Source organism: Enoplosus armatus, chromosome 14 (assembly GCF_043641665.1).
Source record: "Enoplosus armatus isolate fEnoArm2 chromosome 14, fEnoArm2.hap1, whole genome shotgun sequence".
Taxonomy (NCBI): domain Eukaryota; kingdom Metazoa; phylum Chordata; class Actinopteri; order Centrarchiformes; family Enoplosidae; genus Enoplosus; species Enoplosus armatus.
This window is the reverse complement of record NC_092193.1, coordinates 13863005-13888446: the sequence shown is the minus strand read 5'-3', so window position 1 is coordinate 13888446 and position 25442 is coordinate 13863005. Positions and strand designations below refer to the sequence as shown.

At 42.7% G+C, this 25442-nt stretch overlaps 1 protein-coding gene across 3 annotated transcripts in view; it reads right to left on the bottom strand.

Moving 5' to 3' along the window:
* Positions 1 to 25442, bottom strand: part of kcnab1b (potassium voltage-gated channel subfamily A regulatory beta subunit 1b) — a 33213-nt gene that overhangs the window by 4968 nt on the left and 2803 nt on the right. The window contains exons 1-8 of one of the 3 annotated variants that reach the window (XM_070918197.1): positions 21112 to 21326; positions 12115 to 12158; positions 10100 to 10137; positions 9265 to 9344; positions 8743 to 8787; positions 7188 to 7232; positions 5253 to 5296; positions 1334 to 1420 (exon numbers count right to left, since the gene is read on the bottom strand). In XM_070918197.1, coding sequence (XP_070774298.1) covers positions 1334 to 1420; positions 5253 to 5296; positions 7188 to 7232; positions 8743 to 8787; positions 9265 to 9344; positions 10100 to 10137; positions 12115 to 12158; positions 21112 to 21326 — 598 coding nt within the window. Of the gene's footprint in view, positions 1 to 1333; positions 1421 to 5252; positions 5297 to 7187; positions 7233 to 8742; positions 8788 to 9264; positions 9345 to 10099; positions 10138 to 12114; positions 12159 to 21111; positions 21327 to 25442 lie in introns of those variants that run through there. The other 2 variants (XM_070918196.1, XM_070918198.1) reach the window with 2 other exon arrangements.

Genomic DNA, 25442 nt, shown 5'->3' with positions numbered 1-25442 from the left:
TGTTTTAAGTTTCAGAAACATGTGGATGTGTGAATCAATATCTTAAACATGTACATGACAAGTCCTTTGAACTGCAGTCTCACTGCTACTTCATCCCCAAGAGAAGTTATTTAGAAAATCTAAGTGCAAATGCATGAGGATACAGTTTTTTGTGAGTCTGTACATGTAGTCCCATTCTCTCTCAAGTTGTTAAAAGTGCCTGACCCTCTACACAGTGATTTATGAGAGTGGCCTTGCTCCACTGTAATGAAGGATGAAGAAAACGTGCACGATCTTTTACACTGATTAATGAACCGACTGTGTTGCAGAGCTGCTGAAAGCAAAACACACCCAGCCTATCTATCTTTATAATCGTCAGTTTTTTTAATCTGGCATCTCTCTCTGTTCAGTTTTTATCATCCTGTCAGACTCTAGATCAATCAATCTATCAATCAGATTAGACTTCTCTACATCAGTTGTCAATAGTGGCTTTATCTGCAGAGACGGGACACAAGAAGGTTTGACGGAGCAGACCGCAGGGTCTGTCTGCCAGTCACCAGTACTACCAGTGACAGCGATGCCCCTGGAACGATAAGTATGACAGATCGGCCTCCCACAGTCTGCTGGCTCACAGGGGAGGAAGCATGGGGGGCAAAGGGGAGAGACTGGAAAATATTTTAGTGAGCCCAGTGAGACTCCATCCTTTCAGCCAAATGCTACCTGTGGATGAAGGTTGATAGAACAGGAGAGGGGCCCAAGTGTATTTGTAATGGCCACATCACAAGGGAGAAGTAACGGAGGAAGAAACTGGAACTATGTAAAAGAAATAAACGGTGACATATGGTAGATGTGTGGGAAAGGCAGCACTAGAGTGTTGAAGGAATAGACTGCACAGTAGGGCTTGTATCTAGTGAGACCAGCCCAAAAATACACCAGCTTCCCCCGGGGGGGCCAGATAATCCTGCTTCTGAAGAACAGGGAGGGCTGGGAGCGGGTGCAGCTCAGAGACCCTATGGAAACCAGCAATCCCACAGAGACAGAAGGAGGAAGAGAGGGAGAGTGGTAGACTAAAATAGAGGACGAGAGATGAGGCAAGATTGTCAGATTACTTGAAATGTGTGTGTCAGAGGGAGACAAACACACACACACACACACACACACACACACACATACACGCACACACACACACACACACACACACACACTCGACCTCTGGTTAAAGGCAAAGGTCGCCAGTCCGGTGAGGGCAGCGGTCTTGTCAGTATTTCTCACCTTCTCATGTTACAGAACAACATGCATTGTCCCTGCCCCATGCCTCCACCAGCCCCCCGGGGTCCGGTCAGCGATCACTCACCCTCCATGGGAGTGTTGGTGTCTGGCCGGTTGGCAAACACCACATCCACATACTCAAGTTGCATCCTCTGGAGGGAGCCCTTCAAACCTGAAGTGAGAGGAGAGAAGAAGTTGAGAAAGATGTAGATCAGTAAACCAAAGAAACAAGTAAACAGTCAATAGGAATCATGAGCATTGAACATATTAGTTGTAGTGCTGGAATAGAAGTACATGTGTTATTAACCATAGCGATAAATATTTCTAATTTCCAATAGGATGACTTGACGCACTTCCAATAAGAACTCAACGTAGCCCACATAAGCCCTGAGTATCATCCTCCTACTCATAAATACTTCTGTTAATACTGGTGGACCAATGAGACTTATTACAGTGTCACTCAGACATGCTAGCAACTCTCTTGACACCTTTGGACATGGACACGTTGGCCTGGATCTGCAGAGGAAGAGTGTGATAATCACTGTGTGCATGTAACTCTCTCCAATTCGCTGTCATGTACATAAGCTATAGGAATGACTTTACACTAAACTCGGATTGCTTGCACATGCTAAAACCTGCATTTTTGGGGGGCACTTCGGGGCAGCAGAAACCAGCTGCTTTTTAACAGTTGCCCATTTACAAATCTAGCAGATACAGAGCAACATTAGTATTCATTTGGAGTTGTGTTTCTGTTCACCAATATTCCTTTTAGCTCTGTTTTGGTCTCTACCTACTTTTTTACTGAAAACTGCCCAAAATTATCTGGTGATAATTCTGTGAGTGTTTATCACTATGAGCGACCCCTTTTATATAAGTAGTCATGAGATCCACTGTTGATATGAGAATACTGATTACAGCCATTTTAACCCAGAACAATAATGTACAAAAACAGGGTATTCAAGAATTCCAGTTTTCTCTTTTCACTTAAACCATGGAAGAAGATAAAAGGAAAAATAGGGTGAACTGGTTCCAGGGGGATTTAAAGTTCACAAACATGGCCAAGTGACAGTTGACCACATGTGACTAAAGCCCTGCCAGCTGCATCTGGCCTGCCACGTCTTTTGATCCAGCTCGCACAAGAATCTGGGTTGTCATATTAGGGTTAGGGTTTACCTAGTTAGGGGTCATGGTTATGCGACTACAAGCCCCATTTGCAAAACAACAAAATGCTACACTGTTCGCAAAAGAAACGCAATCTTTGTTCCCGCATATACTAATCTAACGTCTCATAATCAACTGTAATTTGCTCTTTCTGACAATTTCAGTTAATAAGAGATGATTGCCTGAGTGCTCTTTTATGAAGAAGAAAGGCTTTTGTGTTTCGTATACTACGTGATGGTTTTGAAGAGTTGCTGTTCCACTCAGAGTTAGGCAGGTTAATCAGAATCACATTTTTCCTTTTTTAAGTTTAATTACTGGAAGACAGTTCAATAAGATGACTCAGGTTTGGTTAACGGACCATTTTCACGGTAGACATTTTGACTTGTAGCAGGAAAGGCACAGGTGTAAGTAATAATTTAAAAAATCAATTAATTATGACTCCACTCCATTTAAGTCATGACAGTGAGCATTATTAATTATACCTGTGTGCTTCCTGCTGTAACATGTTAAAATGTCTTTTGTGTTTGACACAGCAGCACGTTTCAGTACCATGAATTAAAAACTGCTGAGATTCAAACAGTTGAACTTACGGACACATCTGTACAAAGATTTGTCTCTTTCTAAAGCAAGACCTGGTAACTTTTGAGAGAAGACATAAAATAACCCATTCTTCCTCCTGCAAATGAACAATTAAATGTATTAGCAGTAAAACACACCGTTTCTCAATTCAATACACTCAGGTGTTTTACTGCCATTGCCTTACTTGGTCTGGTATGACCAGTAGCTTATGGTGGCTAAAGTTGGCTCAGGTTATGGACATTATTGAGTCAGTATGCTGATTATACAACTCTTAGTCACTTGCGCCACTGTTACTATGCAGCTAGCATTAGCCATAACTGTCACTTATAACCACAGTGGCCACTGTTCAGCAAAAGTTACTTCGTCTCACTTTAAACAATTCTCTGGTCTTTTTGTTGTTCAAATATGAGGGCCTATTGCTTATAAAATTATTAAAATAAATTGCTTATCAATTTTTTTTAAATTTTAGCTTACTGACAAAAATAATTAGTTCCCTTTTGCACAGCTACAATGCCACCCTTTTCAACACAGAAATAGTCATTATATTCGATTCACAACGAGGATTTTAAGAGGTTGAACACAGAATTTAGAGACAATTTCAGGATAAATCAGTTTCAAGTGAGTTCACACCACTGTCTCTTGATAAGAAGATCTATGTGGAAAACGCTCTGCAACTGTGCAAACTTTTGTCCTTGTTACATAAATGAATGCTGTTTTTACAGGTGCTGGAGGAACCAAACAAGTCAAATCCGAGAGGACGATAAGAAAGACGAGAGATCAGGAAAAAGGTTGCGCTCTCTTCTTTCTCTCTCGCTCAGCTTTCAGTATTTGTTGCAAGTGAGACACTGTATATTGAGGAGAGGACAAAAGATGGCAACAAAGTATTGTGAGCAGATCAGTCCCCATTCACACACAGAGAGAGGACCAGATGAAAGATGAAAAGCGAACACAGGAGACTGTCACAAAGGAGGACAGCAGAGTAATAGAGAGACAAGGCAAAAGACACTCTTGCACTCTTGAGTACGTGTGAGCGTGCGTGGCAGATTAGTGCCAGAGGCTTCATCATCGCCTGCTAATCCCAGTTGAGAGTTATGCTCCCCCCGCCACCGTTCCAACCACTTATTCCTTCTTCTGTCAGGATCTCCAGAAACACCCATTACATGGATCCTAATCGGAGCCTGCACCGTCATCGCGAGCCGTTTCCGCTGTCTCGTGGATTAGCTGGAGTTTACTGGCTGGGAAGGGAGTCTATTTTTGGAACTGAGAAAAGATGTTAAACAACAAAGCTATTCTAATGTGTTCTGTGATGAATAATGCATTCAATTATGTGTTCCACGAAAGTCTCTTTGAAATGATGAAATCGTCAAGGAATTTCTTTGTCCTGTGGGGAAAATGGTGCACACACGTGCTGGTTGATCGAGAGACTTTGACATTTTCTTGCACTGTCACCTCAGAGTTCATCAGCGATGTTCTCTGCTGTTGATCATTAAGTTCTGACACCCCATCATACCCAGTAAATGTCACTTAACCAATCAAATGAATCATTGACTGGCCTGTGGTGGGCTGCACAACCAGTGCTAAGGATGATGGTGTCAGCAGATGTTTGACTCAGCCAATTCATTAGCCTGTGGTGGCAGGTGCAACACCAGTGGCACCTTCCTCTCACGGATGCTACCTATCATCTGGACAGACACACTGGCTGTAGCTAATTGGCAGTGCCACCTTTCTTTCCACTCAGTCTCTGCCCTTCTTCTCCAGCCTTTTCCAAGTGTATTCCCCTCCTATTGTTTGGGGGGAAAGTTGCAGAGGGTGCGGTGAATGTTAATAACGTGGGAGAGAGCTGAGTCACTGCAGGAGGTGCATTGCGCTATGGACCGATGGTATAGGAAACGTGTGTCATTATAAGCTTGAGCAAGGCTATAACTCTTCTAAAGGAGGGCTAAAGGAGAGTAGGGGAGAGGAGCGCACACTTGTCGGTTGTACACTATGATGCAATAGTTTCTTAAAAAGACACCTGTGAAGGTATTACAACCGGAAAGACAAAACATCTGTCGAGGTTTGATGTACCATTGGCTAAGACAACTTTCAAATTCAGCTGGGTGCGCATGCTGAGAAAAATCAAAGAGTAGAGAGAAGACGCAGACAGGAAGAAAGAGGGGGGTGAGGAAAAGAGATAAAAGAGGGAGATTACAGGAGTGCAGCAGGGCTCTGAGTGATGGGGTGATGTGAAGGACAAAGCAGCGGAGAGGAAATTGACTTGTTACCTTCAATGATGTGTTTTCTGTTGAGGCCTCTCTCTGTCTCCGCTCTGCAACAGGAGGGGGAAAAGGTGCATGTCAAGGGTGTCAACACACTTTCATGCACCCACGCACAACTCTCATGAAGACAACACAATCACTTGGTTGAATATATAAACTTGAGTTGCAGGGCTGGAACATAACAAAGCACATTTACTCAAGTACTGTATTTATGTACAGGTACATGTACTTTACTTGACTCATTCCATTTTCAACTTTATACTACTATTCCATAAACATTCACAGAAGTATTATACTTTTAGCTTCACTACATCTATCTATAGTTACTTGTTGTTTTTATATGCTAGTATGCTAAATTCATTGCTAAACATTTGATTACCTAAAACATACAAAAAAATACATACTATTTCTTGTATACTTGGACTTCATAGCATAGTAGTTTAACTTAGCACCACCTACACCATCTACAATATGGAAACGCCTCTTTCAGGTCAATGTATCAGTAATTTAAAGCACTCCAAAGGAAGCCATTTAGTTTTGAATGCAGGACTTTTACTTGTAATGCAGTAGACTATATTGGTATTTACTTTAACCTGCATTAATTTGTTTTCTGGCCCCTTAGGGGCAGTGCAACAAGCTATAAACATAAAATTAACATCACCCTATAAAGTTGTTATGGTAATCACAATTGCCTATTTACACGTCCAGTCGATAAAGAGCAACATTAGCATTAATCTGGAGTCGTGTTTCTGGCTGCCTGACAAAGTTAAGTCTCTTTTTAGATCTGTTTTGTTCTCCACCAACTCCTGAGGGAAATATCTGGCTCAGTAGCTGTTAAATGTTCCACTATGTCCAGAGCTAGTTGCTAACTTGTCTGTCTTGCATGTAGTGCTGGGCATGTAGTGTAGTGTAGTGGGTTTATCAGAGCTGTTGCTGGTTTGTAAATGACGCTGATAAGAGCGGTGAGAGTCAACCGAAACACCCGCAAACTGTGCTTACAGTGCTCCAGTGATTTGTTAGGAGCCTCACCTGTGTTTACTCATCCACTTTCAGATTTCCCCCATGCCTGCATTTTCCTTGTCCACCTTACTCCTCTCTTTTCTTGATGCTCCTGTGTTTCTCTGTTTGCTCAGTTGCTGTTTGTCTTGTCATTGCTTCATTTCACACTTTCTGTTTCTGCCTCCCTCCATCCTCCATTAGGGTAATACTAATGTATTACAACACAAAAACATGCTATCCCTCCTCCATATTATCATGTCTTCTTACCTTTTGTGCAAAATGTTAAGGAAGTGCAATGGATAGTAAAGTCTAAAGTGTCCAAATATCTACTGTATGTTTGGGTGATGAGATGCTTGACAGGCCGCTCAGGCACTCTCACAGCTTGCTCAATGGGGGGTTAAGTAGTTGTTCTAAATCCATCCGGCATGGAGGCTGATTTGGTACCTTGACGATAGTCTGAGAGGATGAGCTCAAATTACATTTACACAATTGCACCCGGGCCCTTCTCTATTGATCTACATCAGATGCTTAAAACGAGAACCAGAAGATGAAGATGGATATACATCTTTGGAGCCTCTACATCCCTCAGTGCGAGCCTGAAGGCTTTTAGAAACAGAGGGAATGTGACTAATGCAGATTGAGAGCAGAATACTTCAGCATGACAGAAGAAGCAGATGTGACTCTTGGCAGTTTGGCAAGAAGGCTGAGGAAGGGTGTGATGGGAAACAACAGGGGGGAGAGAACATGGCCATGGTGTCATTTTGTGAATGAGTCCTCCATGTCTGTGCGCCTGTAGGTTTCCCAAAATGTTTGATCCCATGTCATGATCTGAAGCTTGAGGCCAATTTTGATGTGTAGCCTCTTGTTGATGAGCTAGCCCGAACATCTGAAGGAAAACTCAACATGCTGGACACACACACACTTGCATGCATGCACACTTACTTTCCTCCCCAGTAGAGCTTTGTGGTGATCACCAGGCTGGATCTCCTGAGGGATAACAGACAGACAGACACAACAACAGGCCATAAAAAGGGGTTTTAACGTTTGTGTGTATGTATGTCAGCATGTCCAGGCCTGCATGTGTGTGTAGCTATCATATCTACTTTTGTTTAGAATGATAGAAATGTAACTTATCTGGTAAGACAGAGGGACTTTTTTCTCTGAACTCAAGATAGCTTCCTCACTATAAAATCCCCTATGCCTGAATGATAAATAATTTATATGGATCCAGAGTTGGAGGTGAAGGCAGGCAGAGACTGGCATGAGTTGTTGAGAAAAGAGATACACATAACTGAGTCTTCTTTCATGGATAGATAGGGAGATGTCAGTCAATTAAAACTTATTTACAAACATCTAGCTAACATAGGTGAGATTTAATTCCAATAAAGGGACTGTAGCAAAAATATTTAACACCAGTGGTTCCCAACCCGGGGGTCAGGACCTCCAAACACAAATCTGACGGAAGACAAGATGAGAATCAGAATCAAAATGGGACCTTGGGAGGTCCTGACCCCCAGGTTGGGAAGGAATGAGAAAGAAAACATATTTCTGTTGAACAACATTAACTCTGTCAGTTGGTCCACCACTTTGGTCCAGACTAAAATATCTCAAGTATTTGTGTACTTGTATACATTGGCGGGCCCCTAACTTTTTCTCTAGAGCCACCAGCAGGTTGACATTTTTGTTTTTTATTTAAATATCTTGACAAATATTAGATACATGACATTTGGTAGAGACAGGCATGGTTACCAGAGGATGAATTGTAATAAATTTGATTCCCTGACCTTGTGCTATCATCTCTGTTAGTCGATTACTTTATGACTAAATACCTGCAGAACTAATAACATTCAGCCCCAGCTGTACTGTATAGCTGTTTTTAGTGCTAATTAGCAAATGTTAGCGTGCTAACATGCCAAACTAAGATGGAGAACAACTCTTTAGGCTGTAAAAACCCTTCCAATGAAACAAAACGTAACCTTCACAACTCTTGTCCACACTAGACTACAACATTGTGATGAGGGGTCACAAGTAGACATTGCTTCATTTTTAGTTCCAAGCTAAAAGGGATGAGGACAACTGTGTTCGACAAAAGTGTGCTTCCGCTTTTCAGTTTCTGAAGGCTCTTTCCTGTTCCAAAATGACAGTGCCCCCATGCACAAAGCAAAGTCCATAAAGAAACAGTTTTCCAGGTGGAAGAACTTGACAGGCTGGCAGAGAGCCCTAACCTCAACCCCATCCAGCACCTTTGGGATGGGGTAAACATCAACTGTGAGCCAGGCCTTATCCCAACCTGCCTGACCTCACTTATGCTCTTGCAGCTGAATGGGAGAAAATCCCTGCAGTCTTCACAGAATAGTGACGCATTTGGGCATAAGCTGCTAACATATGGGTACATATCTTGTTTGCCTGTACACATTTGGCCATGTCATGTAAACGCACATACAAAATGTAAAACCTATTCGTGGAACATTTAGAATCTTAAGAGACTGTACTTTACCTCCAGCACTTTTTCTTGATGATGTTTCCCAGGATTATCTCTGCTCTGTAAAGAAAAAATACAAAAGGAGATGATGAGATTATATCTCAGGCAGCCATTTCTCTCAGAGCATGTAAGCGTGACTGTTATGTGCTGCACATTTACAGCATGAATATCTGATTAAAAATCAGAAGGAGTACAAGATAAAGGATAAATGCCTCTTCTGTTGTATGCCTGAATTTCACCAGCAACCTTGAAATTAATATTCATCCCCATACAGCTACAGCATGTCCCACATTATTCACCCAGACAATGTCCAGGCCTATAAAGTTAGACTGAGCTGTGAACATAATGGGGAGCCTCCAGTGATGAATAAGATTATGTAAATCACTTTAGAGTCACGGCTACCTTTCATTTTTGGCCTCCTCAGGTGAATAATTCCTGGTCTGGGGCTAAACCTTGTTAACATCGCGTGTCTTATGGAGAAAAGAGCTGACGAGACCAGAAAAGTGGACTACATAACAAATCGGAGACGTCACTCACTTTCCCCCGGAGTAGACCTCAGCCGTGTCAAACAGGTTGACCCCGCTCTCGTAGGCGATAGTCATCAGCTGCTCCGCCACCTGACACAGACAAGAAAAATGTCCCATCATGGACTTCAGTGTGGTATAATATACGACTGTAAATACTACTCAAATTACACTTCAAAAAGGATGGCTGGGAAATTCTCTCAAGAGGCTCAAGGAAACTAAATCTGTTTTCCACTAAGATACACATCACCAGGACAACTGTACAGGCTGCTTGTTGATCTAAGTTGTTTACCGCTCAATATATTTCCCAGACTATTTCGACCTAGTTCCTGTGCCTGCCGTTTATTCAGAGCCGTACATGGGAAGGCAAATTTTGTCATTTTGACTTTCTCTTTTTGTACTCGTCTCCTTATATTATGTTTTGGTGAGTTTGTTTGTATCTTTGTGTGTCAGTTAGTCCCAACGGTCATCAGGCAGTGACGAGCTGTCCCCAATTCAGTGTTTTCCCCCCTTCGAGGCCGGATCATGTCAGTGGAGGAGGATTTCCGCTTAATAACTCCTGACAGGGAGGAATAAGACCTGACCACTTGGCCTTGGTAGAGCCAACAGGGAGTTAACAGCCTGCTGTGATATTGGGAAATTGATACCTGAATGATTACTGTGGTCTGCTCACACTCGCACCATTTTATATCCAGTTACACTAAATTCCTCCCACGGAGACTTCAAATTGGGTGTTGTAAACAGTCACAGCTGCTAACTAGCTGTATTTGTGGGGTCTAAAATAATGAAAGCCAACATCTACTCATGAGCTATGACGGCTGAAAGATGGATTTGATTTAACGTCTTACCTCATCAGAGATCTGACCTCCAAATGTTACCCATGTGCCTGTTGAAGGAAACGTCAAAGTCAAACTTTTGGAACAAACAAAAAACATACAGACCTTTTGCATGTAAAACCACACTCCCAAGTCATTTTAGTCGTGCATTAATTATTACTTTGACATTTTGGCGTGGTTACATTACAAAACACCCCCGTCCTAAAGCCATCACAGACAAATGTCAGGGTTGAGTGTTGATAGGTTGAAAGGGAAAAAGTTCACTGTGTTACTGTCTTATGAGTTCCTTGTGTTTAAACCTTCTGTGTGTAGATTTTTTTCTTTAAGCCTCAAACGGGTTGGTGCAGACAGACAGGCAGCACCTGTAATCTGTCAAAAGCCAAAAGAGGCTTGACAAGTAATAGCAGTATTTAAACTATCAATGAAAAACCCCTTTATCAGGGGTCAGATTTAAGTCATGTGAAATCCTCTTACAGTTGCCACACACAAGTGAATACACACAAGACTGCGCACACACATGCACATGCACAGACTGCAATGATGTACTGTATCATTATACTTTAAATAGAAAGAAGCAGTTGCAGCCTCTTTTCTTCCTCCAAACAGCATCAGCTGCACACAGTTCTTGTTAAAACTTTCATATTAGGCTCTGCCTGATTTTTCTAAACTGGCGATGGCCAATTAAAATATATAATCTTTGGATTATCTGCATTATTATCTGCTACTCAATTTGAACGGAATAGTGGAATAGTTTGACATTTTGGGAAATATGCTCATTAGCTTTCTTTCTTCTTTCTTTCATGTCTTTACAGTTAATATGTAGCTAGAACCAGCAGGCATTTAGCTTAGCTTAGCATAAAGAAGGAAACAGCTAGCTCTGTCTGTAGGTAACAAAATCTGCCTACCAGCACCTCTCAAACTCACTAATCAACACGCTATGCTGCGTTTGTGTAATCTGTACAAATACAGAGGTGTAAAAATGACTCTTGGAAGTTACTGCACCCAGCCACAAAATATCACCACCATAAAACCAGCACTTTTTGTTTTCACACTTTGGTTTTTGTATGGATTAAACAAATGAGATATAACTCGTTAATTAGTGAGCTTTAGAGGTGCTGGTAGGTGGATTTTGTTACCTATTTGGAATGGCTAGCTGTTTCCAGTCTTTGTGCTAAGATAAGCTACCTGACTGCTGGCTGTAGCTCCTCACTTAGCAAACAAATATGAGAGTGGTATCAATCTTTGCATTTAAGTCTCAAGAAAGCAAATAAGTGTATTCCGCAAATTGTCAAACTAAAATTTGATTATGCACTTAAGACAGAGTGAGATAAAATCACAGAAACCCACATAGATTTCAATGCTAAAGCGACCTGTTTTGATCCCCACAGTGAAATTCTCTTTTTCTTTGCTCTCCTCCACCGACGGCCAGTACAAGAAGGAATCAATGTTTTGCTCAAGGGCACTGAGACTTGCCAATATCAAGACTTGAAACTAATTCCTTTAAGTTTAATGATAGTTCCCTCTCCAGTATTCCTCCCTGCTGCTGATTGCAATGTGGCTAAATCTATCTAAACGAATCACTACAGCTAACTCATTCACAGATTTTCTGTCATTAGATGTGCTTCAGCATCTGTTGGGCATGGGCAGCAAGAGATTTACTCAATGAATCAGTCCTATCAAGATGAATGAGAATGTTTACCCTCTGGTGTGCGTTGGATATGTGGGATAATTGAGCAACTTGTTGACTGAAACCAGTGCTATTGATTAAATATTACCAGCGAAAATATTAACACTCTGCAAACAGCTTTGTTTTGTCTCTTGTGACTCTCCATATGCATGAAAGATGCATGAGGTCTAGAATAGGGTGAAATGATATAATGAAATTTAAAAGACTATCCCCTTCTGGTTGGGTCTTTTGCTGGCTCAACATTCCCTCTACACATATACACACAGATGAGCTGGTTTTGCACTTGGATGCTTATGAAACCATCAGACATTTGCCTCTAATGCTAATTAAATGTACTCACCGAGCCCCAGACAGGAGACACGCAACCCAGATTTCCCCAGGTTCCTAAGAAGAAAAACAGAGCATGATTAACAAAACCAGTGTTGTTCAGGCTCAAGATACCATCAGTCAAATGTGATTGTAATTACTATGCTCCTGTATTTTGCTCTGGGTGCACTTTCAGCCTTTACAAAGCCAAAATCTATGTTGTTTTCACATCATAACTCAAGAGAGACTGCAGCAATTTTGCAATTGTGGAGCTTACAATATAGTAAAACAAATTAATTGTAACTGCAGTATGCAGGGTTTAATAATAACAATGTCTGGTAGCTTTTCATGTGTGATCGAGAGGAGAATCACTGAATATGAGGGTCACCTTTATCACACCTGCAATCATGAATCAGAATTGAGAGATTACAGGGGGGAGGACTGTTGATTTATTCCACCGCTAAGGACCTCACCTTCTCTGGAAGAAGAAGAAGAAAAATATTCTACTCATAACCGGAAAAAATCCAATTACTGTTTGTACTGCAGCAGCGGGAATTTTGGTACACTACTTTTTGACAAGTGTTGCCCTTCATCCTCTCATTCCTCCCTCAATTACCTCTTCTTATACTCAGAGCCTTCGACATCCTCTTACAGCAGGGAGCACTTCAGTCCTCAGGCTTTTTACTGTTATTGTCTTCCCCACAAAATGCAGACAACCATGCTCACTCTCAAGCACTGGGGTTGTATCATATCAGCAATTTCTCAAGATAGCTCCTCACACATGCACTCTTTCTTCCTCTGCTTCCTTAATGTATCCCCTCTACCTATTAACGGAGCAACAGTACATCTCCTGATGTATGTCTTCACGATAACAGTTAATTTACATCCAGCTGGTCTGCGGCAATGTAAGACAGCACTTTCAACTCTCATTAACACCATGGAAGATAAACTAAGACATCAGAGTTCTTGCCACCCTTGACTCAGAGTCTCAGCCCTCCTTTTCACATGTAGTTTTACAATATGTGCCACTTTAAGTCCTACTGAGAGGGGGACTCATGTGGCACAAGCCTTTTAAGACCTAACACTGGCGATAACAGCAGGAGCAGATTGGTCTCACTCCACCCGCCACAGGTGTCTTTCCCACAGTGTGATGTATGCGGACTGTAGGTGAAAGAAAAGTGTGACAAGGGGATCGACAGCCCTGCAAGGGCAGCCACGGTCATCTGATAGAGGAAAGAATTCAGAGCAAGCACTGTGAAATTGAGACATATTCGTTTGACAGAAGCATCAAGGCCACATGCACACAAAAAGCCACTGTCACAAGCAGCACACTTCATCTTGTGTGGAGAATATGTCCAAAAACACACATTTCTTGACACAGAAACAACCTCCAATTATGGTCTGGGGATTGTGCCTTCTGCTCAGTGTTGCAGGCATTTACTCATTACAACAAATGAGGCCGAAAAAAAAAAGAATGCCTGCAGCCGTTTTCTCGTGCCTGACAACTAATGGCCTGTGCCCGTCAAGATGAAGGCGGACTAATCTGAGCCCGTGCTATCTAACTATGCCCTCAGCCAATTCAATTAGCTGTTCAACATGGGGAAGCATCAGACATCGAGTCAGTAGTTCAGCCAAGCTGCCAAGATGAGGGAGGAAAACATAGAAATGAAAGTGTTTACATTTAAACACTTTGGGTGATAAATGTATGGATTCTTTGATATACTGTGCAATTAAAACACTGATAATAACATAATAGGTGAACACTTGGAGACAGATCTCTCTGCAGTCAAAAATCGTGGGATGCATTCTTGCCTCTGATATGGTGGAGGAGTTTGCGTATTGTATCCTCCGTCTCTCTGATGTATTATAGAGTGGGAGCTCTGATCCATGTACGTGTGGGGGAAGGGCTGTGCTGTAGGTTAGAAGTGTGATACTCACTGAATTTGTGTGTGTTTTTCGGTCGGGGGGTTATTGAGGACAAACCGCGTTGATGATGAGGAATGCTCACTGCTGCATTTATTGCAAGTCACTCTGGGTGAAGCATCTGCTTAATGACGGGAATCGTTGTAAATTGTACATACGTTTGGCTTGGGTCTTCATTGATACTGTTTTCATGTTTACAGTGGCTCATTCATGCACGCCAGGTCCACAATAAACAAGCTCGCAGGCACGTTCCATTTCCAAATAAAGCTGGCCGTCCTTGGGAAATTGCTTCTCTGTTTTTGGAGATACTCCATAAGCTAAATTTGCAGTGTTGGTGCTCTAAATGCATGCATACTTGTCTTGATGATGGGAGAAACACAAAGCTGACGTTTAGCAGGCGGAAAGAAGCCGCCTCGCTGCTGTATTGTTGTCCCCAGTGTTTTCTGGGGAATCAGGAAGCAGCAGCATCGGCCATACCTGATTATTACCCACACAGATCTGCTAAAGCACATTAATAGATCTGTCCAGGTCTGGGAAGTAGGTGCCAGCAGATGCACATTGCAAAAGCCGCTAATGATTTAGGGCTTTACCGCATGTCATTTGCAACAAAGGAAAGAAAATGAATAACTTGAGAAAATGGGTACTTATGTGTGTATGTGGGAGACAGAGAGAAAAAGACAGGGCTGCAAAGATTCAGAGGCACAAGTTCTCTACATATCATATTGTAAATGGTAAAATAAACACACTAAGGAAAGGACAACTTGTCTGTACAAACTCGCACATAAACAACTTTACAAGCCAGTGAGTGTGGCTCGGTCCCTCATGCTTGGATGGTGCCCAAAAGAAGCCTTGAAGTAAAATGACAAATGAGTCATTTGAAGACGCCCCCTCACACAAACCTGTCACCACTTATGAACATCCTGCGAGCTGCTACTGCATGTAGCCCGTTCTATTCTTAGTGGATCCCCAGTTTAAATGAAAATATCAAATGAACATCTGGCTGAGATATTGTACGTAAATCTAAGGAGGAACAGAAACAGTATTGTGGGAGGGTTTTTTTTTTTCCTTCCTGGAAAGCACTTATATGAGTCTCAAGTCACACCAGGGACTTTCTTAAGATTTCTTTCCTGATATTGGATTGTTCAAATCAATATTTGTCAGCTAACACTTTTGTCAAGGTTGTGAGTAAACAGACAAAACTCCTCACTCGCTGGGGATTAATGTAGACTAAGCAAACCCACACAAGCCAACCTTCATGGGCGGAGGGATTAGACAACACCCACCTCCTCAGTTCCCACCGCTCTCCTGATGGCAAACATAACGTTGTTATCGAAATAATTCAGTGCAGGGGAGAAAGACGGGTCATATTCTAAATATATCAAAGCCAGGGCCTGTGTGGGTGGGAAGAAAGTAGGGAAGTTAAATCAAGTACTTTGAGGGGAAAAAAAAGAGAATAGATTAATTATGAGAGACAGACTGCAGCACAGTTGCTGGGGAAAAAAAACAATCACTGATGAAGTCCACAGCCCGTATGGTTGAATCTTCACCAATGACAGAAGAAGGGAAAAGGATGGAGAGCAGAAGAGAGAAAGAGTGCTTTAAAGAGAGATGGAGACAGAAACCAAGAGCAACAGACTGAGGCTTGCAGAGTTGCAAGTCCAAGCCCCAAGTCTAAGCAGATCAAACGCCCTCTACAGATAAAGCATTCTATATGACACAGAATGGGAAATAGGAAATGACAGCTGGCTCCCTACAGGGCGCTGCACAATGCGCATGTTTGTATGGTGTGTGAGTGTGTGTGTGCAGTAATGAGCCAGAGTCTGGACACGACTTTCTGCTTTGTTTTTCCACAGGGCCGAAGTCCACATTGTTTAAACCTTTTTCATTGTTATGCAGTGTAGACAGACCCACACAAACACTCTTTTTTTACACTGTGCTTTTCAAAACACTTGGACATTTCTTTTTCCAAACTGTAATCTAAGCATCGCATGAGAAAAACCCAAGTGGCTGATGGGTAGAAAATCTCACACAGAATAACTGTATTTTAGGCAGGGACGCATGATGGAAGCTAGTGGCCTGTGGGTTGATCCTGTATTGAAAAACATGTGGGCGGATCTGGAGTGGTTGATTCAGAACGATTTCAGAGAGAGAGCTTAGCAATGTGTGTGTGTGTGTGTGTGTGTGTGTGTGTGTGTGTGTGTGTGGGGAGGGTCATATCATGATAACTGGAACACCTTCATACAGTACTGACGGAAAGTATGTCACGGTATCTTTTTAGGTGTAGATTCTGTTCACTGGAAATGAAGAAGTCAAACTGAAACATTTTCATCTGCCTTGTCAACGATTTTAGAAATGATTCTGCACAACATAGCAATTATGATCCTATGGTTTGATTACAATAATAGAAAAGAAATGTCGATACAGTTTCTTGCCGAGCCCTAATTTCTGATGCAGACAGGCTTTCTGTGGACCTCACAGCATCTCTGTAAAGTAGATTTGTGCTTTCAGTGACATTTGACAAACTTATAATAATAATGATAATAATAATAATAATGAAAAGAGGTGAGGACGGCTCAGATAGATTTCATGGGTAAGGTTTGTCTGATTATTCGATGTTTTGCCCTGCAACAAGTATGGTTTGGCAATGTACAGTCATTTTATTCTACTAGTATTACTGTTCCACACACTCAGCAGTGCTCTCTGTCGGTTTTATCACTTCCAATTATCTTCGCGATTACAGTCTGTTTACATAAACCACTTAAAGAGAAAAAAAAGCCAAAATTGCATTTGCAAGGCAACACTATTATAAAACCATTATGCTTACGGAAAAAACATTTTGTGACCTTTAATGAAAATGCAAAGTCCATGCAAATGTCCTGGCTGTTTAACTGAGAGATTGGGCGGTTCTTATCCTTGGGGGCTTGTTTGGTCTTTAGGCAGAGTGGAGCTCCACGCTACAGAGCTCCTGTTGTGCAACACCCTGGCTCATATTATTAGAACTACACATCACACCCGAGACAACAACTGAAGTGAATGTTGCTGGACCTGTTTGCAGCCCTGAAATGCATCTATCCTATTGAAGGGTGATGAAGACTTTTGATGTATGATAAAAAATTGGGAAAAAAACAGCAACTCAGAGAGTCGCATACACGCTGCCAAACATCGTGTCTCTGAGCGAAAGCAACATGATGGGCTCTGTGAGTGCGGACATGCGTGAAGTCATGCAAACACACACGCATCTACACACACATACACAGGCACCTGTACATGCACACACATACACACACTCAAAGTTCACTGCAAAACACAAACATAAACACACAGTGAGCAACAACGAAGCAAATTATGATTTATTGTGCATCCTGACAAGTGCCACAGCAGCAGAATATCTTTCTGTGGACAAGCAGACAGAGGTTGCATCAGTCCTCGCTGTAGCTGTCAGAAACTGCAGCCTGATGTGTAATCTTCAATCAGCCGAGCGGCCATATCACTTGTCTAAACCCACTGAATGTTTCTAAGAAAAATGCAGATTTCTTGCTGACTTCATGCTAAATATGTAAAAAGAACCTGTTGTGTATTCTCTGCCAAACTATTGTCATGAAAGTGTCCTTGACAGAGCTGACTGAACACCTCAGTAACAACAAAATACTCTCCAATCGATAATAATATACTGCATGTCATCAGTCATTTTTCATTTTCAAGCTCCTGGGATCTGAACAGAAGAAATCCTTCCCCTGCTATCGGTTATTTTACGTGGAGAAATTATGCAAAACTGCCAAAAATGCCAACCTCACTTACACCAGTATATTTGCTTCAAGGTCTGATAGCCCATTGATAGCCCAAGATTTTTAATTAAAAGGATCAAGCTAGAGGCATCCGTGAATGCAAGTATGACATTCGCTCTGGGGCTGCTTCACACAAACAAACTCCTACAGTCTCCTCCTTTCATTCAGCTCAACTGTGTGTAAGTGTGGAATAACTTGCAATGAACCTCATTTTCCGGCTATCCCATGTGCACAAAAAAAATCACTTTATATGGCAGCATTATAGATTCCTCACACTGTCGACACACAGATGTACACACAGCAGAGGGTGCCTCTCTCTCTCTGCTGGCCACTGATAAGCCTGCATCCGAAGGAAGCAACAGAAGGGATTTTTTGCATGCCCATCTGCAGCGCAGCTCTGAACCAACCAAGCGCAATCTTCCCCGAACCTCCTGAACTGTCATAAGGCCTTCTGCTGCCTAATGACCGTTATGAACTTTAATCCAGGCGACCAGAGGCTCCCTACCAGGAACCAGAAATAATCTGCTCAATTTGTGAAGCTGACAACAACAGCATGTTTTGTTACATCACATAATTTGGTCTGTACGTGTGCTGTTTGTGGGCTTGTGTGTTATTTTAAGAGGTCAAGCAGCCTTGAAAAGGTTGCAACTAGGGGACAACAGAATTAGAACTACAGTATATTTGGATCGCCATGACAACCAAAATGGATGGATGGAAAGTGGATGGTGGTGTTATTAGTTTATGCTCACTCACTCACTCGCTGGCTTTGCACACTACATCTTCTGCTTCAACTTGCTACGCCTTCAGATGTTCCCAGAGTGGAGCCTCAACGCCACACATATCTAATGCACACACATGCACTCATGTATGTAATGCAATGTGCCGATGCATACACCCACAACCACACACACACACACACACTCTCGTCTCTGAAAAAGTGCTTTCATTTGTCGCACAGAGAAAACCTCAATGAGTTAAACGCAGATTTAGTTGCAGACTTAGCTTCACCTCAAGAAATAGAGATTTCCTGTGAGATGGTGTCCAAAGCAAAACGAATGTCGACTTTAACCAAACAGCTTTGAGTCAGAGGTTTGTAAAACGAAGGGAGAGAGAGAGAGATACAGTACGATGAAAGAGAGAGGAGAAAGTGTCAGACAAACAGGGAGCAGAGAGCGGATGTGACAGATGAGATTTTTCATCCAATATTTGCTTCTCTGTGGTGAAAATAGGGGATTTGCTGAAGGCTTGGAGGCAGCTTTGCTCCTAATATCCTCCACCTGTTTTAGAAGGCGCTACAAGGATGAGCAAATCTTCCTCTTACGAACCAAAACAAACAACAGACACACTTAAGAAGCCATGCACTTTGCATTGCTCCTGCAACATGAGGGGGGGGGGGTCTCAAAGATCTTAACTTTTGTAGATGCTGAACCAGTTAGCACAATGGAGTCGCCAAGCTTGTTTGGTGCTGTGAACAGATTGAAGTTGGCCATTTCAATGTTGTTATGGAAACGAGATGAGATTGTGTGACAAGCAGACACTTATCACATTTAGCTGCTCAGCATCCAATCTGCCAAGATTCTGCTAATTGCCTCTTTTCTGTGAACTGACCCGCGTGGCCCGATTTTTGCTTTCATTCAATCTCTAATTCTAGGCTTCTTTTGTTCTTTCTTTTTCTCACTTCTTCTTCCTACCGCCATCCATGCCCATCATCCCCTCTTTCTCTCTATGTGTGTCTCCCTTGATCCTGGCGCCATGAGCGATGATGTCACCCTCGCTGGTGAGTTAACAGTGTGAGGTGAAAGCGACTATTTTTCTGGGTTAAGAGCCCACTCACCGAGATAAGAGAGCATTGTTTACTTGGCCCAGCCTTGTTACAACTCCCACACAGACACACATGGAGAGCTCCACCGCAACAGCTCTGCTTGGCTTTACTGTCACACTTTCCAGAATGTACTGTACGGTCGCCGCCAGTTATTGAGAACTGTATGCCCGGTGGGAGTCTTAAACTGAGCCTGGTGGCATTGAATAAGATCATGAGGGACCTTAAAGATCAAACTCAGCTGTGATACAATGGGGGTGTTGTGCTGTAGATGCAGGGGATTTATTTAGCTATATGGAGTGCAATTCACCATAATGTCAGTTATATATTTCTTTTATGTTTTATGTATTTTATTTCATTCAAAATGTTGACTACTACAACTCCTACAGATATTAATGATATCAATATTTCAAACCTGTTTCTTTTCCAGGTCATCCTGGTTGATCTTGTCTATAACAAAAATCATTTAAAAAGCGTTAAAAAAGCTTTTAGTTGAATTTTTCCGTAGTGTACCTCATGGTATACATACTGTACTGCAGCATCGCATGTGCTCCTCAAACCAGCTCTTTGTCAGTACAAACATCTGGCACAGATGTTCAGCACCACTTTTTTTGGTCAGCTTCATTGTCAGAACTTCAAATTTGTATTCTTATCTTAGTTGTACGTATTGAAGGGACTGCATCAAACTGTGTGATATGATTTATATGCTTATTATAGTTAGCTTTATTATCAATATGCTAATATCTTTGTTTATTGGTCATTTCATTATGTGATGGAATAATGTTTATTTCTAGTGTCAATAAATAAATCTGCTTTTACCCTTTCAGCCATGATGAAGATGCTGTGAGGTCAAAACCGGTTTACATTTTAAACCAATTTAAACTAAACTAAAAACTAAAAAAGGGATTTAATACAAATGTTCTCTATGCCTGAAGAACATTATCTTGACTGTATTTTTATTTTCATTACACCAAAATATCTTGTCCCTCTCTTCAAATTGTACTTTCGAGCGTTTGAATTCACATGTGCATGAAACTCTAAGCACTCATAACAACCTAAACTGTCCAAGATCCTAGTTCGCTACACACACTAATAATTGTGTAAAAATCATACAGAGTTGCCAATAAATCTGCATCTTGGAAAAATGTCTGTATTGTATCTTGACACACACACACACACACACACACACACACACACACACACACACACACACACACACCATCCCACTCATCACCTGTCACTGCTCATATATCTTCATTGTCTCCATCAGGGCTCTTTTAATTTATTTAGGTATCTTGTTTTTCTCCCCTTCTCTCCCACGTTATATTTTGTCGTCATTCATGTTCGTTTATTCATTTTCTTCCCCTCACATTCAGAGTTGTGGCAGGTTTCCACAACAAACACTGGGCAGAGGAGAGAACGCTTAACTAACTAAACTAAACAACACCTCCTCCTCCTTCCACACTCTAGTTTCTCACACAGTCTCCACCATCAGTCTACGTACCGGTACTTCATGCCAGTGAGCTTGGCGGTGGACTCCTTGAGGTTGTGGTGGTAGCGATGGGTGAAGGAGCCCAGGCTGCGAGCTATCAGGGCCACGGTGCGGAAGCGGGCGCGAGCCTGGCTGGCTGTGTTGGGGCTGGTGGCGTTCTGCTTGCTGTGCTCGCCGTTACGCGGGGCCTTCAGCCCGTGGTCCGTACATGCAAAGGACACCTGCATGGCTGTTGGCAAAGGCCACTAGAGCTGCTCCAAGACAAACAAGGCTTTGGTTGTGTCCTTAAATTACTTAACAGTCTTTTTGTCTGCCCGTGGAAACCTTTTAGATTTTGTCCTTGTTGTTCTTATGTGAAGTTGAAAGTCAGTGGTCCAGGCCAGTTCTGCCTGGTGCTGCTGAATCTCATATGGAAATCACAGGCAGGAGAGATGGGAGCGTGAGATTGTTCAGTTTCTTTAGGGAGAAGAATCTCAAGCTGATGTTACGTCGAGATCAGACATAGCGGCGGTGCAGTCCTGGTCAGCGTGTGAGGGGTTGAGACGGGGATCCTGTGCCGGTCTGACTCCACCTGAAAATATGAGAGAGGATGGAGATGGAGAGGGATGAAGGAGAAGAGGTACTGAAAGAGTCGCCCAATTGAGAAGAGCACTTGAGAGCGTGTGTTGCTGCAGAGGGGTTAGAGGGGTGAGGGTTAAAGGTGTGAGGAGGAGAGGAAAGTGTCCTGCTAAACCAGAAAGTCAAACCTCTTTGTATTTTCTTTTTTCCAGTTTAACGTCTTCTGCGAACATCTCTAAGCTGCTTCGACGTGGCAACATGAAGAATGGGAGCAATTCTGCCCTAGTTTTTCTTGACTTTCAATCTCATTTTTCTCTTTCTGTGTTTGTCCTGTTTTATCTTCCTCGCCTCATCCTCTATATAAAGTAAGCACTTTTCTGTTTCCAACTAAAATGTGGTCTCTTGCTTATTTCCCATTAGTCATGTTCTGTTTACAAAGTCCATCCCTAATACCTCTTTTTTAATATGTTTCTCTTTAGGGTGTCTAGAAGGCCAGGAGTGGTGTGTGTCTGGGGAGTCTTTCTCACCCTCCAACCGCGGCTAAGGCTTTTAGTCAACACCTGGAGTGAGGAGAGTAACACTGCACCACCACACTGAGCTTTCGACGCCGCACACACATGCACACACATAATCACAGACATCCTCTCACTCCTGTCACACGTTTTAAAAATAAGGTCATGCTTTCACAGAAAAGCAAATGCTTGCAAATAAATATAGAACACCAATAGATCTTCTCTAGTTGCATTTGCTTTCACTTATACACAATCAAATCTTTACTGATACAAGTGTTCTTACACACAGCGAGTTGTCAGCGTTCTCTGAGAAACAAGGATGAGATTCTTGATTGACGTGTGCCCTCCAACTTTGAGAGGGCTCAAGCGGTGTTACACAGCAAGCAGAGGTCCCGCAAAGATCCGCATCCCAAAAGAAGCAGCAGCACCGTTTTCCAGCAAGCTGTCAGACCCGGCAAAACAGCCTTGTCCCGTCTCCAAAGTCCTCGAGCAAAGTAACACAGCTTTTATGGTCCCCGGCTTTGCAGCAAGAATGCTCTGTTTGATAAAGGGACCCTGGAATGGTAATGGACAAGCGGAGAGGAGGAGGAGGAGGAGGAGGAGGAGGAGAAAGGAGGATGCATGGTACCTCACTTCAGGGAGAAGAGGACAGATGCAGTGAGGAGGCGAAGAAGAGCAACGCGTGTTGAGCGTAGAGGGAGCGAGCCAGGCGCTGAATGAGGGAGAGAGACAGTGTGTACAGCCTACTGGCTCTGACTGAGTGGCTGAAAGAACTGCAGTGTTTTTCACTATGGCGACACACACTCAGAGAGAGAGAGAGAGAGAGAGAGAGAGAGAGAGGGGAAGAGAGAGAGAGAGAGGGGAAGAGAGACAGAGGTATATTCTGAATGGAAATCAAGGGAGCTGAGTTGTGTGTGTGTGTGTGTGTGTGTGTGTGTGTGTGTTCATTTACTTAAAGAAATCCACCTCAGATAGGATGTTAAGGCATATGATATGGTTGATTAGTAACCTACATGCTTCTCTTCGCTCCTGACGACTTATGAAGCATTTCAGTTGCCTCTGTTGTCTGCCATGACAGTGCATGCCCTCTTTACACTGCAGTAACCTTTACAACCAAGTACTAACCCCCAACCTATGACCCCCGTAGAGATGGCATAACAGCAATTCATGTTTTGTACTTTGAGAAATGGCATGCTTTGTTACAGTCTCCAAGAAGAACCGAGGGAGGCCTACACTGATGCTGACATCTCAGAGCAGATGCTACTGTAAGTGGCACAGTGAAATAAAGCATAAACCAGGCTGCGCAGTGTCTTATCTTTCCTCCCCCACTGAGCAGTAATGTGACAATGCAGGATTTCATGGTTCATTGAACATCCACGAACCTCGAGGCCAACGCAGTTTTATTTATATCCCTGTGATTGTATTTGATAACAGTCGACACTCGTGAAAATCAGTTCTGCAGGGTGCCGTCGAGGTTGGCTTTTGGGTCAGTAGGAGCAGTTGGGGTGGGGGGGTGGGGGGGACTGAGGTTAGACAGGATGGTCGGTCAGATTCTTGTCCATGTTGAGAAACTATATGTTGTGTGATGAAATGTAATGTATCTGTGATGAGGTCATACTTTTTTACTGTCAAGTGCTTGTAATGCACAAGAGCGCTACAGACTTCAATGCAGTGTCATGCCACTGAAACTTTTTGGCACATGACCCTCAGAGATGAAACAAACTTATTTACGACCGTTTGATTCAGGTGTCGTCAATCATGACTTATATTGTGTCTTTTCAAGCTATAAATATTTATTGGAAGAAGACAAGTACTCCTTAAAGGGGTATTCCAATGATTTGCACTTGTAAGTGCCATGCCACGACTTGTGACCAGTGTGGCTCAAGATCCAAACATGCCGGATCCTACATTTCTCATAATGCAACTTGATAGAGTCATTTGTTAGACCCTCCTAAATGCCTACATATTTTAACGCGTGCCCGGAGTAACAAAGGCTTTGTGTTAAGGACTTGAAGTCTCAAAGCCCAGGCTGAAGAAACAGAAGTTGCAGACTTTGGAAAGCTCCCTTCAGAGCCACAGAAGACATTATACAACTATACAACTGTTTTCACAGGCCCAGAAGCACTGCCTCTGAGAAGTAAACTGATGCATAAAATCAGTGGAGTGCACTTCACAATCACACAACCTTTTAGAGAAACCAAAAAAAAAACAACTTAAGCGCTGCTGTGCTGCCATTTCTAAATCTGCTACAGCCTCTTTGCCTGCCGGCAAATCTTGTTTTGGCTTGATCATGTTGTTCTGTGACGCTTTGGAGAGGTAACTGCGCAGTTGGACAGAGTTGCAAACATCCCTCTAATGTCACCAGCACCTCCAAGGCTACAACTTCCTCCCTGTCTATCCCATTTAAAAGTGTGTCAGTCAAAAGCGTCAACTAGAACTGTTACATTCTCGGCTGGAATCCCCAACGGGTGATAACGCTGTTACCCTGAGGCAAACCACTCTGCTTTAATTGCTCCAGTAAGAACCTATAATAGAGTTGTGAAACTTTGCTGCTCAGACTCAAACCTCCATACGGTGAGTACGCACATGTTGAAATAGATGAGTGACCATGACACAGCACTGAGGAGGCTCATAAATACCTCTAACCTCGCCCTGGATTTCCCACAGTGTGGAACATCTGTCCTCATAGCTTGATAGCACTGCCTGTGGTCCTCCAAAATACTGCATCTATTTATACAGAGAAGTGTTTTTCTTTACCCATAATAACCACTGCCATCTAAATAAAGCTCTCAGCTACAAAAAAGATTTTCCATGTTGCACATTTTACTCTCATGTTCAAAAGGCTATTCAACGTCTAATAGATAGCTCTCGTTATCAGCACTAACCTCCTGTTGAGAAAATGAGATATAATATGGGGGAAAACCTTTACAAGCTGTCTGTGACGTCACTGCTGCAGCAGTCCCATTCTCTCGCTGCTTGATCCCTTCTTTCTCTATGTATTTTCCTCCGCATTCCCCTTTTTGCTCGCATCTTCTGTCCGTCTATTCTCTCATTTCTCTCCCCCCCCCCCTCAAAACCACCATTTAACACGGCACTCTCTCTCTCACTCCAAGTCCATAGTCTTTCCCCTATGCTGCAGATTAGACCGGGGGCGCAAGTCATTGTGATGCACTGCGCGTACAACACCACAGAGGAAGAATTGGTGGTTTAATCTGCCTTAATAGGGTGCTACTGACTCAGTGTAGACAACGGTCACAGTTATCAAGCCCTACA